The sequence below is a fragment of the Pelophylax lessonae genome (assembly GCF_965119305.1).
Source record: "Pelophylax lessonae genome assembly, chromosome: 6".
Taxonomy (NCBI): Eukaryota; Metazoa; Chordata; class Amphibia; order Anura; family Ranidae; genus Pelophylax; species Pelophylax lessonae.
Window position 1 is genome coordinate 229,749,143 of NC_138773.1, and position 17,900 is coordinate 229,767,042.

Consider the following 17,900-nt stretch of genomic DNA (forward strand, 5'->3'; position numbering starts at 1 on the left):
TGAAATTCTGGAGCACAGCAATGTCCCCTTCCTCAAGAAAGCATACATACAGGCCCGTCTGAAATCTGTCGAACATTTAAATGATTCAGAGAAGGATTGGGCGAAAGTCCTGTGGTCAGATGAGACCAAAATTCAGCTCTTTGGCATTATCTCAACTTGAAGTGTTTGGAGGAAGAAAAATGCTGACTATGATTCTAAAAAACACAATCCCTACAGTCGAGCACGGAGGTGGAAGAACAATACGGACTATCATGCAGAAGCTTGACTAGTCAAGCACGGAAGTGGAAACATTATGCTTTGGGGCTGTTTCTCTGCCATTGAGGGGAAAATGGATGGGGCCATGTATTGTAAAATCTTGGATGAGAACCTTCTTCCCTCCGCCAGGACACTGAAGATGAGTCCTAGATGGGTCTTCCATCATGACAATGTCCCAAAACATACCATCAAGGCAACAAAGGAGTGCTTTAAGAAAAAGCAAATTAAGGTCTTGGGAGTGGCCTAGCCAGTCTCCAGACTTTAATCCTATAGAAATATATAGAGGGAGCTGAGTTTCGAGTTGCCAAGAAATGTTAAGGATTTAGAGAAGATCTGTAAAGTAGAGTGAACCACAATCTTTCCTGTTCTGTGTGCAAACCTGGTCACCAACTACAAGAAACGTCTTACCTCTGTGCTTGCCAAGAAGGGTTTCTCCACCAAGTACTATGTCATGTTTTGCTTTGGGATCAAATACTTATTTTACTCACTGAACTGCAAACCAATTTATTACATTGTATCATGTGTTTTTCCTGGATTTTTGGTTGATTGGCCAGATTTTAAGTATTAACTTGGGGAGATGCAGACTAGAATGCTGCAATCACTGAGCAGCAAATGATATCACCTGTGATGTATTTCAGTTTTCTTGCAAACCTGGCCTGTTAGGGTACCCTGAGGACAGGAGTTGAGAAACACTGCTCTAGATTGTTCAGAGTACAATAGGGATTTTAATTGAAGTGTATGTATAGCCAAAATTGTTTTTGTTTTGGATAAAGAATGGAAGGGTTAAAACCTCCAGACATGTTTTTTTGTGGTGTCTGTAATACTGGGGAGAGTTCCATTCACTTCTGTACTAGCGACATAGCAGGAAGGTAGGGGGGGAATGCCCATCCTAGATAGATGTCACCTGGATGTTTGTAATTATTCCCCCCGATCTCATGACAACTCTAAAATATAGGATTTTCTCTTAATTTTAGTCTTGGTGACACTGGTCACTAAAACAATAGATTGGTAATTCTTCCCAGAGGGGGCATGCAGCAGTAAAAACTAAAATTCTATTCCACTCTATTAAAAACTAACGAAAAGCTTTTTGCCTTTACACACTTCCATAATGAATGTGCTTTATGATTTGAGAATCAAAAACAAGTTTTGATTGGTTGTTTCTAACATGGTAATATCAATCACAGCAGTGATTCTGACAAAACCCTATTTAATAGAACACAAGTATATGTTATAGATTTTTCGAACTTGTCCTCTTCTTTTCTCTTACGTCCTCCGACAGTCGCCGCCTCTTCATATTCGTCACATATGGGGTATTAGACTTTGCTCCGAAGGAGTAGCTAGGCAACAGAATATGTTAACAATAAAGCTTTAACATATCCCACCCTCAAGGGGTGGTCCCCTCAGTCAATACCCTCCTACTTCCTGCAACCATATCTCAGTTTTAATGTCTAGCTTGTCAGGAGTGGCTGGCTCTCTCTGTGCTGGGACTTTCTGTCCCAGACTCTTTCTTCTTTTTAATATTTTGTTTGAGTTTTCTCTCTATCTTTACTTAGCTGTTATTTTTGTCAGCATTAGTTAGTTCTTCGGACGAAGAGGATCATGCGGACTGGGTCTCGGGCTGATCCCCCTGGTCGCAGGTCGTGGGTCAGTGGCTTCCCGGTCTGCCATCGAGCGTTCAGCCAGGTAACGCTCCTGGCACAGTGAACGACCCATCCCTGTTCGGTGCAGGGATGATTGGTGAGGTGGCTACCTCACCGGACGCTGTGCGGTTTCTTAACCTCCATTGTGTGCGTCTTGAATTGCGACTCTCCCTGCCTCATGTGCAGCGGCTTGTTCGCCTGTGCGGGTTCCCCACGCCATGTGAGGTAAGTGTATTTATGTGGGGACCTGTCTGTCTGGGGGGGGGTCTCAGTCTGGGACTGTGTAACCTGCCTTTAATCACACTGCTTGTCTCCCTATCTCTCGGCTGCATGCTGTGGGCTGCAAGGGGGGGGGGGGAGCTGTATGACACTGTGTGTGTCAGGCTGGGCAGTGTGAGAAGCTGTGTGCTGTGGGGCATGTTTTTTCTTGGCATGTTTGGGCATATACAGCGATCGCTGCGGCGATCTAACATGTATCCTTATATTGGGATGTAATGTGTGTGTTTTTATGCACTGTGGAGCGGCGTTTTCGGCGCCAAACGACGCCATTTTACCGGCGCCCGCTCCGGCCGCATGGTTTACATGCACGGCGGCCATTTTCTTGTAGCCTCCATAGGCTTACATAGAGCGCCCTGGCAGCATCACTTCCTCTTTCCAGGAACACCGATCGAGGCAGCAGCAGCAGCGGGGTCTCCTCAGGTTTTATCCTTCTGTTCTTGCTATCCATTGCCTGTATTCAGTTTGTATATTCCCTGTAGGGGTCTCATTGTGCCTGAGTGTGGTGCGGTGGGCTGCGCTTGCCGCGCTTGCTAAAAGGGGGCAGTTAACCCTTGGTTGTCTGGCATTACAGGGGCAATGGATTCTCAGGAGGGCAAGTTTCCTACAGTATTGGTGGAAAGCCAGGGGACCGCTGTTTCCCCCCCAGGGGGGGATTTAGCCACTATTGTGGCTGGCCTTGCTGCCCAGGTGCAAATGCTGGTGGCTGCTCAATCTACTAAACGGCCCAGAGTTGCTCTGTCCTCTGATTCTGAGGGTGAAGGTGATGGGGCTGTTCTGGCAGGGACCTCCTTATCGGGGTCCCGCTCCTCTCTTGATCTAGTGGGGTCTGAGGTAGAGGCTGAAGTTGAGGGGGTTGATAATTCTCCCCCTGGCTCGCCTGAAGAGCTTGCAATCATGGATGAGTTGATTGCTTCCATTAAGCAGACGCTACGTTTGCAGGACGAAGTGTGTCCCCCCGCTGCCTTGGCGGCTTATGGGACGCAGAGGAAACGCAGGACGCCGCAGGTTTTTCCCTGCAATGCTGATTTTCAGCGCGCTGTTAAGGATCAATGGCGCGATCTGCGCAAGCCTTTTGCGGTGCCAAGTAAATTCAAGCTGCGTTATCCTTTCTCGCCTGCCACTGATGAACGGTGGTGTGTGCCTCCGCCAGTGGATCATGCAATTGCGGTTTTGAACAAAGCCACTGCGATTCCTGCAGAGGGTTCCCCTGTTTTCCGTGATGCCACGGATAGGAGACTGGAGTCTCTTGCCCGTCATACTTATTCTGTTACGGGTTCTATGCTTAAGGCTCTGTTTGCTTCTCTCATGGCGGCCCAGGCGATCGCAAGTTGGACGCAGATGCTTAGGCGCGTCCTAGTGGCCGATTCGGCCTCGGCGGCGACCCTGGATATGGTGGATCAGATCCACCAGGGTGTCATGTATCTGTGTGATGCGGACCTGGACCTGATTCCGTTGGCTGCACGTGTGCACAGCGTGGCGGTGTTGTCTCGCCGCCTGGTTTGGTTGAAATGTTGGTCGGTGGACCAATCTTCACGTAAGACCTTAGCCAATCTGCCTTATGATGGGTCTCGCCTTTTTGGGGAGTCCCTGGATGTGTTGATTAAGGGGATCACCGGGGGTAAGAGCACTCTCTTGCCCCATTTCCCCAAGGCTAAGGGGGCTTCTGGGAAGAAGCATGCTAATTTTCGGCCCCCTCAGGGGTCCTTTCGTGCCTTTCGGCCGCACTACAAGGGCAAACCGTTCAAAGGCCAAGGCTCTCAGAAGAAGCCCTGGTCTGGGAAACAGAAGTCCGGCCAATCCGGACCTGCAGCCCATAACAGTTCGGCCTGTAGGGGCGCCCTCACCCAGTTTTGGGGTGGGGGGACGCTTGCTCGGTTTTCTTCAGCCCGTGTGCGGGACAGATGGGTTCTGGAAATCGTTCGATCTGGTTACAAGATCGAGTTTCTCTCTCGGCCGGAGAGCAGATTTTTTCCCTCAAATCTTCAACTGTCTCCAGAGCGCCTGCGGGATCTGCACCTGGCGGTGCGGGACCTGAGGGCTCAGGGAGTGGTGGTTCCGGTGCCTCATCGGGACAGATTTCGGGGGTTTTATTCCAATCTGTTCACCGTGCCCAGGAAGGAGGGCAAGGTTCGTCCGATTCTGGACTTGAAGGCTCTGAACCGCTCTGTGCGGGTTCGCAAGTTCCGCATGGAATCCCTGCGCTCGGTGGTGGCTGCCCTCGTTCCGGGGGAATTCATGGCCTCCATCGATTTGAAGGATGCGTACCTTCACATCCCCATATTCGAGGGTCATCAGAGATACCTTCGATTTGCCATTGCGGAGGATCACTACCAGTTCGTGGCGTTGCCCTTTGGTCTCGCCTCGGCTCCGCGGGTCTTCACCAAGGTGCTTGCACCGGTTCTGGCATTATTGAGGGCCCAGGGCATTTCTGTCCTGGGGTATCTGGACGACATTCTGGTTCGGTCTGCGACCAGACAGGGTCTGGAGGAGGACCTGTCTGTCACGATGCAAACTCTGCAGGAGTTTGGTTGGACGATAAATGTTCCAAAGTCGACACTGAGTCCGTCGGTTTGTCTCCCCTATCTGGGAATGATACTGGACTCGGTGCAGGCGAAGGTCTTCCTTCCGGAAGACAAACTCAGGACTCTTCAGGAGGAAGTCAGGTCCCTCAGGGACGTTCCACACTCGTCTCTGCGGACGTGTATGAGATGTCAGGGATTGATGGTCTCGGCCTTCGAGGCGATTCCTTTCGCGCAGTTTCACACGCGGGGTATCCAAGCGGAGATCCTGTCCAGGTGGGACGGGCGACCTCAATCTCTGGATCTTCAGATCTCGTTGAGTCATCGCACCAGGGAAAACCTTCTGTGGTGGCTCCAGTCCCCGTTGGTGTCCGGGGGCAAGTCGTTTCGTCCGATCTCGTGGACGGTAATCACCACGGATGCCAGCCTGTCGGGCTGGGGTGGTGTTCTGGGCGTTCTGTCCGCCCAGGGGACCTGGTCGGAGGGGGAGTCTTCCCTCCCGATCAACATTCTGGAATTGCGTGCGATAAGGCTCTGTCTTCATCGCTGGACGGACCGGCTGCAGGGCTGCCCGGTTCGGGTGCAGACGGACAATGCCACGGCGGTGGCCTACATCAACCACCAAGGGGGCACCAGGAGTGCCCGAGCGGCTCGAGAAGTGGCCGACATTCTGTCTTGGGCCGAGACTCATGTCCCGGCGATAACGGCGGTTCACATTCCGGGAGTGGAGAACTGGCAGGCGGACTATCTGAGTCGCCAGACCCTGGATCAGGGGGAATGGTCTCTCCACCCGGCTGTCTTCCAGATGTTGTGCGCGAAGTGGGGTCTTCCAGATGTGGACCTGTTCGCGTCTCGCCTCAACTACAAGGTGAAGAGGTTCGTGGCAAGGACGCGCGACCCTCGGGCAGACGCGTCGGACGCGTTAGTGGCCCCGTGGCATCAGTACAGGCTGATGTACGCGTTTCCACCAATTCAGTTGCTGTCCAGGTTCCTTCGCAGGTTACACTCGGAACGCAGCACGGTGATTCTTGTGGCACCGGACTGGCCTCGCCGGTCCTGGTACGCAGACCTCGTGAATCTGGCGGTCGACGCCCCTTGGCGTCTGCCTCTTCGAGACGATCTACTGTCTCAAGGACCGATTTACCATCCTGCTTTACAGTCGCTGGCTTTGACGGCCTGGCTGTTGAGACCGAGGTCCTGAAGGAGAAGGGTCTCTCTCCAGAGGTCGTTCATACTTTGATCAACGCGAGGAAGTCTTCCTCGGGGAAGGTTTATTACCGTACTTGGAAGGCCTATTTTGCCTGATGTGAGTCCAGGGGGTTTTCACCCCGCACGTACTCTGTTTCCCGTGTGCTGTCTTTCCTTCAGACGGGTGTCGATCAGCGTTTGGCGCTGGCTACGATAAAGGGTCAGGTGTCTGCGCTGGCCGTTCTGTTTCAACGTCCCGTGGCTTCCAACTCCTTGGTTGGCACCTTTATTCAGGGTGTGCGGCATCTGGTTCCTCCTAGGAGGGATCCTTTGCCCCCTTGGGACTTAAATCTCGTTCTATCTGTGTTACAACGTGCTCCTTTTGAACAGATCAGGGAGATCTCGTTGTCTATGTTGTCCAAAAAGGTCGCCTTTTTGGTGGCGATCACTTCGGCTCGCAGAGTGTCGGAACTAGCGGCTTTGTCCTGCAAGTCTCCGTACCTGGTTGTTCATTTGGATAAGGTGGTCTTGCGACCTAATCCTTCTTTTCTGCCGAAACGAGTTTCGGAATTCCATCTTAACGAGGATATTGTTTTGCCTTCGTTGTGCACGAAGCCTAAACATCCAAAGGAGATGAGATTGCACTCTCTGGATGTTGTTCGGGCGATAAGGGTTTACCTTAAATCGACTGAGTCTTTTCGTAAGACGGACTCCTTGTTTGTTCTTCCAGAGGGTCCTCGGAAGGGCATGGCGGCTTCGGCTTCTACCATCGCCAAATGGATCAGGCAGACCATTGAACAGGCCTATGCCTTGCAGGGGGAAGGTTCCCCCTGTGCCTGTGAAGGCGCACTCTACTAGATCTCTGAGTACGTCTTGGGCCTGCCGTCATGGGGCTTCTGTAGCCCAGGTGTGTAAGGCGGCGACTTGGTCGACCGTGCACACTTTCACAAAATTCTACAAAGTAGATGTTCAGGCATCGGCGGATGCTTCCTTTGGCCGCAAGGTTCTTAGTGCGGCTGTTCCCTAGGGTCCCTTGTTGGGGACTCCTAGCTGTTGGGATAGTTTTTTGTATCCCCTGGGTTTTTTGTCTTTTCCTGGGTTGTTGCTCCTGTTGAGCACTTATTTTTGCTGTTGCCCAGCTGGTTTCCTTCCTTTGGTAAGGTTCCTTTCTTTGATGTGGAGACTGCGTTGCCTTTCGGCGCGGATGCGTTTCCCACCCCTCATGTTTGCACTGCTTTGGGACGTCCCCATATGTGACGAATATGAAGAGGCGGCGACTGTCGGAGGACGTAAGAGAAAACGGAATTTTTGTAAAATCTTACCTGTAAAATTCCTTTCTCTGAGTCCTCCGACAGTCGCCGCCCCCGCCCCTCTTTTGGGGTTTGAATGTATACTCTACTGCTATTCCACTAAAACTGAGATATGGTTGCAGGAAGTAGGAGGGTATTGACTGAGGGGACCACCCCTTGAGGGTGGGATATGTTAAAGCTTTATTGTTAACATATTCTGTTGCCTAGCTACTCCTTCGGAGCAAAGTCTAATACCCCATATGTGACGAATATGAAGAGGCGGCGACTGTCGGAGGACTCAGAGAAAGGAATTTTACAGGTAAGATTTTACAAAAATTCCGTTTTTTTGATGCCACTTCTTCTTCTTTTTTTTTTTTTTTTTTTTTCATCATCATAACTGTTGACTGATAAAAGCTAATGTTGTTTTATTTTTTTTTTCGGGTTTTAGGACAGGAGGGAGTCTGAAATCAGGGAAAGAAGCAGTAGCAGAGACAGAAAAGACAGACAGCAGCTGAAAGATGAGGAAAGAAAACATTCTGAGAGAGAAAGAAAGAAGGAACGGGAAAGAGTGGGAGAGACGGAGAAAGATAGACTGCGAGAAGGAGAGAAAAATGATAGGGAGAAAAACAGAGTAAAAGAATCCCGGTCAGAAACTGACAGAAATAAAGAGAAAGGTAGGGACAGAGAAAGACGAAGTGAAGGGAGCCATGGAAAAGAGAGGGATAGAACAAGAGATAAAGAAAAAGTAAGAGACAGCGAGAGAACTCATGACAAGGAGCGAAACCTGGAAAAAGAGAGAGATCCTGAAGATCGCAGTCGTGAAAGAGACAGAGAACGTGGTAACAATAACAGGGATGAGAGGACAAAAACGCGTGAACAGGATAAGGAGAGAAGACGTGAACGGGATACGGAAAGGGAAAGGAGAAAAGAACGTGTAAGGGATAATCTGCATCAAGGAGACAAAGAAGAAAAACCAGAGGAAGAAATGAGATCAGAACGAAAGGTAATACTACAAGTGAACTGCAGTGTACTGCTGATCTCTCATCCTGGCATGCATATAGATTTTGGATTATTTATATAAAACCCTAGGCATATAATATGGCTTTAAGTGTTACTATAATTTGTCTACTTTTAAGTTTATTTTAATAACACAATTTAAAATGTGTATTTCTTTGATCTTTAGTATAGGCCGTTTCTGTGGGTTGCCTCACTCAGCACAGTGTCATTAATATAATGGTGTATAGTGGTGCCTGTGCAAGGTCATTCTCTAGTACATCTACATCGCTGTTTGCAGATCAAAGAGCATCAAAAGCTGCCTGTCTTTGTGGAAAATAATTTATCCATCATTCGCTCAGCAGCATACTTTCCACAGTTCTAAGATTTAATTTCTCTTTTTACAGCATAAAACTTCAGAGGAGTCTACAAAGAAAACCTCGGACATCTCTGCAAGAGAAAGCAAACCTGATGCGCAGAGAGAGGTATCCAGAAGTTAGCAGTGTTCTAATTCCTGTACCTCATATAATGGTCTTTCAAAGAATCTGTTTAGTTTTTACTAATGGAACTTGCAAAATGTTAGGGCTACATTAATACTTTCGGTTCTTATGTATAAAACTGGAAAAAGTGTGCTATTTCTAGTTCCATCGAATGCTTACCTAAACTCTGTCACTTACATTGGAAACAGAAAAGCTGGAAGATGATTTGTTGGAAATGGATCAGGATAGTGCAATTGTTTTTGATTCCAAATGAATATGGGTGTGTGTATAATCTATCACATTGGGTTGCATAGTTAAATTGCAGAGAAACTTTAAAATTTGCCTTTTTTTTTTTTTTCAACAGTCCGTTTCATCCAAAGCAGCTCGGCCATCTGCCTCAAAACTACGAGAACGAAGGCCAGCCAAACTTGGTGGAGAAGGTGAGATTAGGGCTTGTTCATATCATGTCCCTTGGGTCACATTTTTCTGCATACCACTGCAGTTGTTTTTTATGTGCCCTATTCACACTCTGTTCACACCATGCATGTGCGGTGGTGTGCAGAAAAATGTACTGTTTGATTTGTCAAACAAAAAAAATACAAACTTTTTTTAAAGTGGTTGTAAAGACTAAAGTTTTTTTTTTTACCTTAATGCATTCTCTGCATTAAGGTAAAAAAAAACTTCTGCATGTAGCCCACAGACCCCACCTTATACTTGAGCCCTATACCTGAGCCCGATCGTGACCCAGTGCTGTGCATGAGAGTAGTGGCTCTCTCACTCATTGGCTCAGAGACAGCAGCAGGAATCATTGTTTCCTGTCAATCACAGCCAGTGATGAGACTGGGGGAAGGGCAGAGCAGTGCTCTGTATATCTATTGACACAGAACCAGCTCAGCCCGCACGAGTGCGTAGCTAACAGCTAGCTGTGATGGGCACCCGGCGGGATAGGGGGAAAGTTGGCTTGGAGCCAGAGGTGAGGGTGGGGGACCTGAAAAGCAATGGATCGGGGCTGCTCTGTGCAAAACAATTGCACAGTGCAGGTAGGTATGACTTGTTCATTATTTAAAAAAATAAAATCTAATCCTTTACAATCTCTTTTGGGAGCTTGACAGTCTTGATTTTCATTGCCCTGAAACTACTGTGCTGTAAAGCACAGAAGTGTGTCAACAATGGGATAAATGGCATTGAACAATTAAAACTCACTTGTAGATGAACCTTCATTGTTGTCAGAGCATCAGCTGCTAGAGAGACTTTAAAGCCTCATGCACACTGGAAGTTATAAAAAGGCCAGTAGCTTGTGAATTTTTCTGCTTTTTTTCTTAGTGTTTTTTCGTGATTTTCTGCATTTTTTTTAGCAAGAAAACAAAAGCTATGGGATCATGAAAACTCAAAAATGCCGGTTTGCCTTTTTCCGGCGTCAGACCATGTTTACAGCTCAAAAGCCCCTCTCAAAACCCTCCTAGTTGTGGGGGGTTTTTTCCAGCCAGAAAAAGCTCCTGCCAAAAAAACGCTAATAACAGCCTATGTGTTTATGGACACATAGGATACCATGCTGGGGAGTTTACTGGCTGTAGGAAAAAAATGCCAGAAGCCAAAAACAACAGCTGTAAAATTGTCTAGTGTGCATGAGGCATAAAATGTTATCCTTCATGAATCAGAAGGTTATAGTGAACACTGTTGAACATACACACTTCCCTGTGTTGTGCCAGTACATGGTTTGTTCTCTCCATTGTTAAAGTAAACCGGACTTGGCCTAAATGTTTCCAAGGTAACATCAGGGCTTAAGTGCATAACTTCACACCAAGAGCTGCAAACTCTTGAAACAGATATCTGAAACTTGGGCATGTGTTCAGTTCCCATATACAGTCTGGGCTGTACAGGATTAATGATTAACAGGGCAAAGCAATAGCCCTCCTCTCTAGTAGCATATTGTTCTCCTTACCTTCATTACCAACACACCTTCGTTCAGCTGCCTGGAGCATAGAAAAATCCCTGGTACTTTTTGTCATAGAGAATTAGGACTCCCTTCTTTTGCAGCACTGGTACTTGGTGATTAGCCCACCAGTGTCACATAGGGGTGACAAAATTCTTCAACCCTTTACTGGTTCCTCCTTGTCACCGCACGTCATTGTAGAGTACAGCAATGACATGAGGTCACAGAGAGGAATCAATTACCTTTTTTTTTTTATATAGAAGTGACAGGGTCTCTAGCTTTCTACTCTTTGAAGAAGAATCCAGAACTGTGCTGTTTGAATACTGCATAAAAAATGTATATCGTAGACAAGCAGTTTAGGAATTTTGCAATTGTGTCTTTTGTCTGCAACTTCAACAATATGGTTTTTACTAACAGAACTTCACATTTCTATTTAGAAACCCTCATTCTACCTTTTATTTTGCATCAGACCTGTTGATTATTTTTCTATATTCGTGAGCGTTCTTGTAAATGATGATTCAGCATTAGCTTTATAGGTTCTACTCCCTTTAACAGTGACTGTTCTGCTTCACCTGAGCACGAAGGCATGAGAGCGTTATAAATTACATACAGCTGTCAAGCTGTATGCTCAAGAATCTGTAGCAGTATGTTCTTTGTTCAGGTTTTTCCTGGCAGTTCTGTGAATGCATTTTCATGAATCATTATAGATAAAGTACATGAGAAACCGGACATTTTAAGTTCCTGGATGTAAATTTTTGAGCCTTGCTTTGGTGCCTACTTTGAGAAGTATAGAATTGGTAATGATGTGTATCTACATAGGTAGAGTACATGTACAGTACTACAACACAGAGACATCATGCATAGTCTTTTTTTTTTTTTTTTTGTTCTTGTACAAGCTATTGAACATGCTAACTTTAATTAGCTGTTTAAATTATTTTCTTTTTCCGTTTTGCCTGCTTTTCTTCTTTAACCTATAAGTTCACTTATACAGTGGGGAAAATAATTATTTATACTTGATTTCGTAAGTTTGCACACTTACAAAGAAAAGAAGGGTCTATAATTGTGATCATAGGTGTATTTTAAATGATAGAGACAGAATATCAGCCAAAAATCCAAAAAGTAAATACATGATACAAATGTTATAAATTGAGTTCCAGTTCAGTAAAATAAGTATTTGATCCCCAGGAGTTCCAGTTCAGTAAAATAATTATTTGATCCCCAAGCAAAACATGACTTGGTATTTGGGGTAGAAACTCTTGTTGGCAAGCACATAAGTAAGACATTTCTTGTAGTAGGTGACCAGGTTTGCACACATCTCAGGAAATATTTTGGTCCACTCTTCTTTACAGATCTTCTCTAAATCCTTAAGGTTTTTTGGCTGTCACTTGGCAACTCGGAAGTTTCAGCTCCATCTATAAATTTTCTATAGGATTAAGGTCTGGAGACTGCCTAGGCAATTCCATGTCCTTAATGTGCTTTTCTTGACCCACTCCTTCGTTGCCTTGGTGGTATGTTTTGGGTCATTGTCATTCTGGAAGACCCATCCACGACCCATCTTCAGTATTCTTCCTGAGGTAACAAGGTATCTCATTCAAGATTTTACAATACATGGACCAATTGGCTCCCCTATGTGGCAAAGTTGGTCTGTACCTTTTTAGCAGAGAAACAGCCCCAAAGCATAATGTTTCCACCTCCGTGCTTTAATGTAGGGATGGTGTTCTTAGGGTCATAGGCAGCATTTTTCTTCCTCCAAACACTTCAAATTAAGTTAATGCCAAAGAGCTCAATTTTGGTCAGCACTTTCTCCTAATCCTTCTCTGAATCATTTAGATGTTCACTGGCAAACTTCCATAGCATTGTATTGTGTTACCAATGGTCTGTTTGGTTATTGTGGTTCCAACCGCTTTGAGATCATTCACAAGCTCCTCCTGTGTAGTTCTGGGCTGATCCCTCAATTTTCTCATGATCATCCTTATCCTGTGAGGCAAAATCTTGTATGGAGCTCCAGACCGAGGGCGATTGATGGTTATTTTTTATGTCTTCTATTTGGAAATAATCGCTCCAACAGTTGTCTCCTCACCAAGCTTCTTACAGATGATTCTTGGACCCTATTCCAGCCTTGGGTGGGTCTACAATCCTGTCCCTGACGTCCTTTGACAGCTCTTTGGTCTTTGCCCATGATGGTGAGATTTGAATGGAAGAAAGACATTCTGTGGACAGGTATCTTTTATACACACAACAAGTTGTCATTAGGAGCACCTTCTTAAAGCAGCTCTTCAGTCATTTTTTCATCTTTCCATCTATTAAATCTTCTGCCCTTGTTTTTTTAACTTTCGATATTAAAACATTTTTTTTCTGCCAGTAAATACCTTATACAGCCCACTTCCTCTTTCTTTTCTGATAATTAGCCTAGGCTAATGACATCATACACAGCTCTATCTCTAACTTTAGTGAGAGTTTGCCAGCAAGGGAGAGCCAAAGAGAGGGGCTGGATGAGGGGGGAGATGACAGAAGACTGCAGAGATCCATGAGGAGAAATGTGCAGGCAAGCAGTGGTGTGAGTGTGTCTGTGTATATATATGTGTGTGCGCGCCTGTATATGCCTGTGTGTGTTGTGTGTATATATATATCTATATGTGTGTCTGTGTGCTTCTGTGTAAATCCAGGAAGTGAACAGGCAGCAGCTTCAGCTGCCAACAGTTAAAATGGCTGCAGCCAGACTTAGTGGAGGGAGATTTCTGCAGAATATTTGGCAAGTACAGAATCGCAGTACATATAAAATATTATGCAAAGTGGTTAGAGAGAAGCTCCAGAATGGCAAAGATGTTTTTATTACAAATTATGTGAGCAGACTGCAGTTCCTCTTTCCATTGACAGGACTAATCTGTGTACCACATGAACACATACTGTTCCCAGTCTGTGGGAGCCAGAATTATTGTTGTTTGGTAGGGGATCAAATGCTTTTTTCTCTTACGTCCTCCGACAGTCGCCGCCCCTTCATATTCATCACCAATGGGTTATGTCCTCTTATCCGTAGGAGTAGCTAGGCAATAGAATATGTTAGTACAAAAGACTTTTAACATATCCCCACCCCCAGGGGGTGGTCCCCTCAGTACATAACCCTCCACTTCCTGTAACCAAACCAGTTTCATTTGTCTAGCTGTTAGGAGTGGCTGGATGTTTCTGTGCTGGGACACCTTGTCCCAGCTCTCTTTCCTTTCTTTGGATTTTATTTGAGTTTTTTCTCTCTCTTTCTTGTTAGCTGTTATTTTATCAGCGTTAGTTAGTTCTTCGGAAGAAGAGGATCATGCGGGCTGCGTCTCGGGCTGACCTCCCTGGTCGCAGGTTGTGGGTCAGTGGTTTCTCAGCCCGCCATCGAGCGTTCAGTCAGGTATCGCTCCTGAGTTTTCTGAACGACCCATCCCTGTGTCGTGCAGGGATGCCAGGTGAGGTGGCTACCTCACCGGACGCTGTGCGGTTTCTCAACCCACCTCCTGATGCGTCCTGGATGCGACTCTCCCTGCCTTATGTTCAGCGGTTTGTTCGCCTGTGCGGGTTCCCCACGCCATGTTAGAGGTAAGTGTATGTATGTGGGGACCTGTCTGTCTGGGGGGTGTCAGTCTGGGACTGTGTTACCTTACCCTGTGTTCACAATATTACTGTCTCCCTATCCCTCATGTTGCATGCTGTGGGCTGCAGGAGGGGGGGTTGTGCTGCACTCTGTGTCAGTTTGTATGTGAACGGCTGTGTGCTGTGGGGCTTGAGTTTTCTCATGCTTGGGGCACATTACAGCGCCGCTGCGGCAGTTTAACATGTTTCCTTTTGCTGGGCAATTAGGATGTTTCTTTTACTTCACCCTCATGGGGTGTGGGAGCGGCAGTTTCGGCGCCAAACGGCGCCATTTTGGCTGCGATCGCTCCGGCCGCATGTTTTACATGCATGGCGGCCATTTTCTTGTAGCCTCCATAGGCTTTAATGGAGCGCCCTGTATACCAGCATTCAGGAGCACCGCAGGCAGCAGCAGCAGCGATATCCAGGTTCATTTCCCTCTATTCCCTGTATCCTGCCTTGGTTTAATTGTCCCTGTGGGGGTCCCTTGTGTGGGGTGTTTGTGTGCAGTGGGCTACGATCGCAGCGCTCTCTTAAAGGGGCGGTCACCCATTTATTTTACTGCTACAGGGGCATGGATTCTCAGGAAAAGAAATTTCCTACAACTTTAGTGGGGAGCCAGGGGTCTGTACTCTCCCCCCATGGGGGGGATTTGGCTGCGATTGTGGCTAGCCTTGCGACTCAGGTGCAAATGCTGGTGGCTGCTCAATCCACAAAGGCCCATTGTTTCACAGACGCGTCGGACGCGTTGGTTGCCCCGTGGCATCAGTACCGACTGATGTATGCGTTTCCACCGGTTCAATTACTGTCCAGGTTCCTTCGCAGGTTGCACTCGGAACCAACTGCGGTGATTCTTGTGGCACCGGACTGGCCTTGCCGGTCCTTGTACGCAGACCTCGTAAATCTGGCAATCGACGTCCCGTGGCGTCTGCCTCTTCGAGAAGATCTTCTGTCGCAAGGACCGATCTTCCATCCTGCTTTACAGTCGCTGGCTTTGACGGCCTGGCTGTTGAAACCGAGGTCCTGAAGACCAGGGGTCTTTCCCCTGAGGTCATTCACACCTTGATCACTGCGAGGAGGTCTTCCTCGGGGAAGGTTTACTACCGTACTTGGAAGGCATGTTTTGCCTGGTGCGAATCCAGGGGTTTCTCTCCTACCACTTAATCAGTGTCTAGGGTGTTGCCCTTCCTTCAGACGGGTGTTGAACAGCGTTTGGCGCTGGCTACGATCAAGGGTCAGGTGTCCGCTTTGGCCGTTCTGTTTCAACGTCCTGTGGCATCTAACGCTTTGGTTAGCACTTTTGTGCAGGGGGTACGTCATCTGATCCCTCCTAGGAGGGACCCTCTGCCCCCTTGGGACTTGAATCTAGTCCTGTCTGTATTGCAGCGTGCTCCTTTTGAAAGGATCAGGGAAATCTCGCTGTCTTTGTTATCCAAGAAGGTCGCCTTTTTGGTGGCTATCACCTCGGCTCGTCGAGTGTCGGAGCTGGCAGCCTTGTCCTGCAAATGTCCGTATCTGGTTGTGCATTTGGACAAGGTGGTCTTGCGACCTAACCTTTCTTTTCTTCCAAAAAGGGTTTTGGACTTTCATCTCAATGAGGACATTGTCCTACCTTCGCTCTGCGCGAAGCCTAAGCATCCGACGGAGGTGCTGCTTCACTCCTTGGATGTTGTCCGGGCGATTAGAGTCTACTTGAAATCGACTGAGTCTTTTCGCAAGTCGGATGCCTTGTTTGTTCTTCCGGCAGGTCCTCGGAAGGGCATGGCGGCGTCGGCTTCTACCATCGCCAAATGGATCAGACAGACCATTGATCAGGCCTATGCTTTGAAGGGGAAAGTTCCCCCTGTACCTGTGGAGGCGCACTCTACCAGATCTCTGAGTACGTCTTGGGCCTGTCGTCATGGGGCCTCTGTGGCCCGGGTGTGTAAGGCGGCGACTTGGTCGACCGTTCACACTTTCACAAAATTCTACAGAGTAGATGTTAAGGCATCGGCTGATGCTTCCTTTGGCCGCAAGGTTCTCGGTGCGGCAGTTCCCTAGAGCCCTTGTTACGGGTTCTTTGACTGTTTGGGACATTTGTTTTTTCCCTGGGTTTTCTTGCTCCTGTTGAGCGAGTGTTTTGTTCTTATGCCCAACTGGGTTCCTTCCTTTGGTAAGGTTCTTTTCTCTGATGGGGAGACGGCGTTGCCTTGGGCGCGGCTGCGTTCTTCCCACCCCTCATGTTTACACTGCTTGGGGACATCCCATTGGTGATGAATATGAAGGGGCGGCGACTGTCGGAGGACGTAAGAGAAAACGGAATTTTTGTAAAATCTTACCTGTAAAATTCCTTTCTCTGAGTCCTCCGACAGTCGCCGCCCCCGCCCCTCTTTTGGGGTTTTTCATGTACTCTCTACTGCTATTTCACTGAAACTGGTTTGGTTACAGGAAGTGGAGGGTTATGTACTGAGGGGACCACCCCCTGGGGGTGGGGATATGTTAAAAGTCTTTTGTACTAACATATTCTATTGCCTAGCTACTCCTACGGATAAGAGGACATAACCCATTGGTGATGAATATGAAGGGGCGGCGACTGTCGGAGGACTCAGAGAAAGGAATTTTACAGGTAAGATTTTACAAAAATTCAGTTTTTTTACTCACTGAGCTGCAACTGAATTTATAGCATTTGTTTTATGTGTTTTTTTTTTTTTTTTTTATTTCTGGATTTTTGGTTGATATTCTGTCTCTATCATTTAAATACACCTATGATAAAAATTATAGACCCTTCATTTCTTTGTAAGTGGGCAAACTTCCAAAACCTGCTTGGGATCAAATAATTATTTTCCCCAGTGTACAGCAGGCAGAACTTAGAGAACCTCAAATATAGCAAACATTTTAGGTATAATACTATCCCTAATAATGATGAGATTTAAAAGAGAGCCCTAGTACCTTGTCTTATGTGGAAGGATGTCTGATAACTAATTTATATTACTTACCACCACTTGTCTAAATCACAATTAAAGCTAATCTCCAGGCAAACCGCTAAATGCCAAAGAAGTTCATAGAAGCTTTTTTTAGTTACATAGTTAGTGAGCTTGGATCTTTTTTTGTAATGACCAAGATACGATTCAGATCAAATCAGAACTTTAGTAAGTGTCCACATCCCCCTTTATATCAGGGTCCACATAAGAGTCCCTCTTACACAGGGCCGGCCTTTGGGGTGTGCGAGCTGTGCGGCCGCACAGGGCGCCATGGGCAACAGGGGCGCCATGGGCAACAGGGGCGCCGTGTGGGCATCACATAGTTGCATAGTTTGTGAGGTTGAAAAAAGACATCAGTCCATCCAGTTCAACCTATGATGTGTGTTTGCTGTTACATTGTATACCCCTGTATGTTGTGTTCTTTAAGGTGCCCATCTAATAGTTTTTTGAAACTATCGATGCTCCCTGCTGATACGACTGCTTGTGGAAGAGAATTCCACATCCTTACCGCTCTTACAGTGAAGAACCCCCTACGTACTTTAATAAGGTTAAACCGCCTTTCCTCTAGTTTTAGTGAGTGGTCATGTGTCTTATTGTATTCCCTATACGCCAGCACACCAAGGCTCTTGCAAAAGCAGTCCAAAACATCTGGCCTGATGACCTCTATATGATTTTCTCTGCCTGTGTATGACTGCACGTCTATTGCTTTTCCCTGCTCTGACAGCCCGCACCTTTCCCCCGCCCTCTCTCAGCTGA

General features: G+C 47.0%; 1 protein-coding gene across 1 annotated transcript in view; it reads left to right on the forward strand.

The window, feature by feature from the left end:
* TRAF3IP1 (TRAF3 interacting protein 1) overlaps positions 1-17,900 on the forward strand; it is a 107,864-nt gene that overhangs the window by 28,266 nt on the left and 61,698 nt on the right. The window contains exons 5-7 of the mRNA XM_082260884.1: positions 7,619-8,173; positions 8,571-8,648; positions 9,007-9,082. Coding sequence (XP_082117010.1) covers positions 7,619-8,173; positions 8,571-8,648; positions 9,007-9,082 — 709 coding nt within the window. The remainder of the gene's footprint in view (positions 1-7,618; positions 8,174-8,570; positions 8,649-9,006; positions 9,083-17,900) is intronic.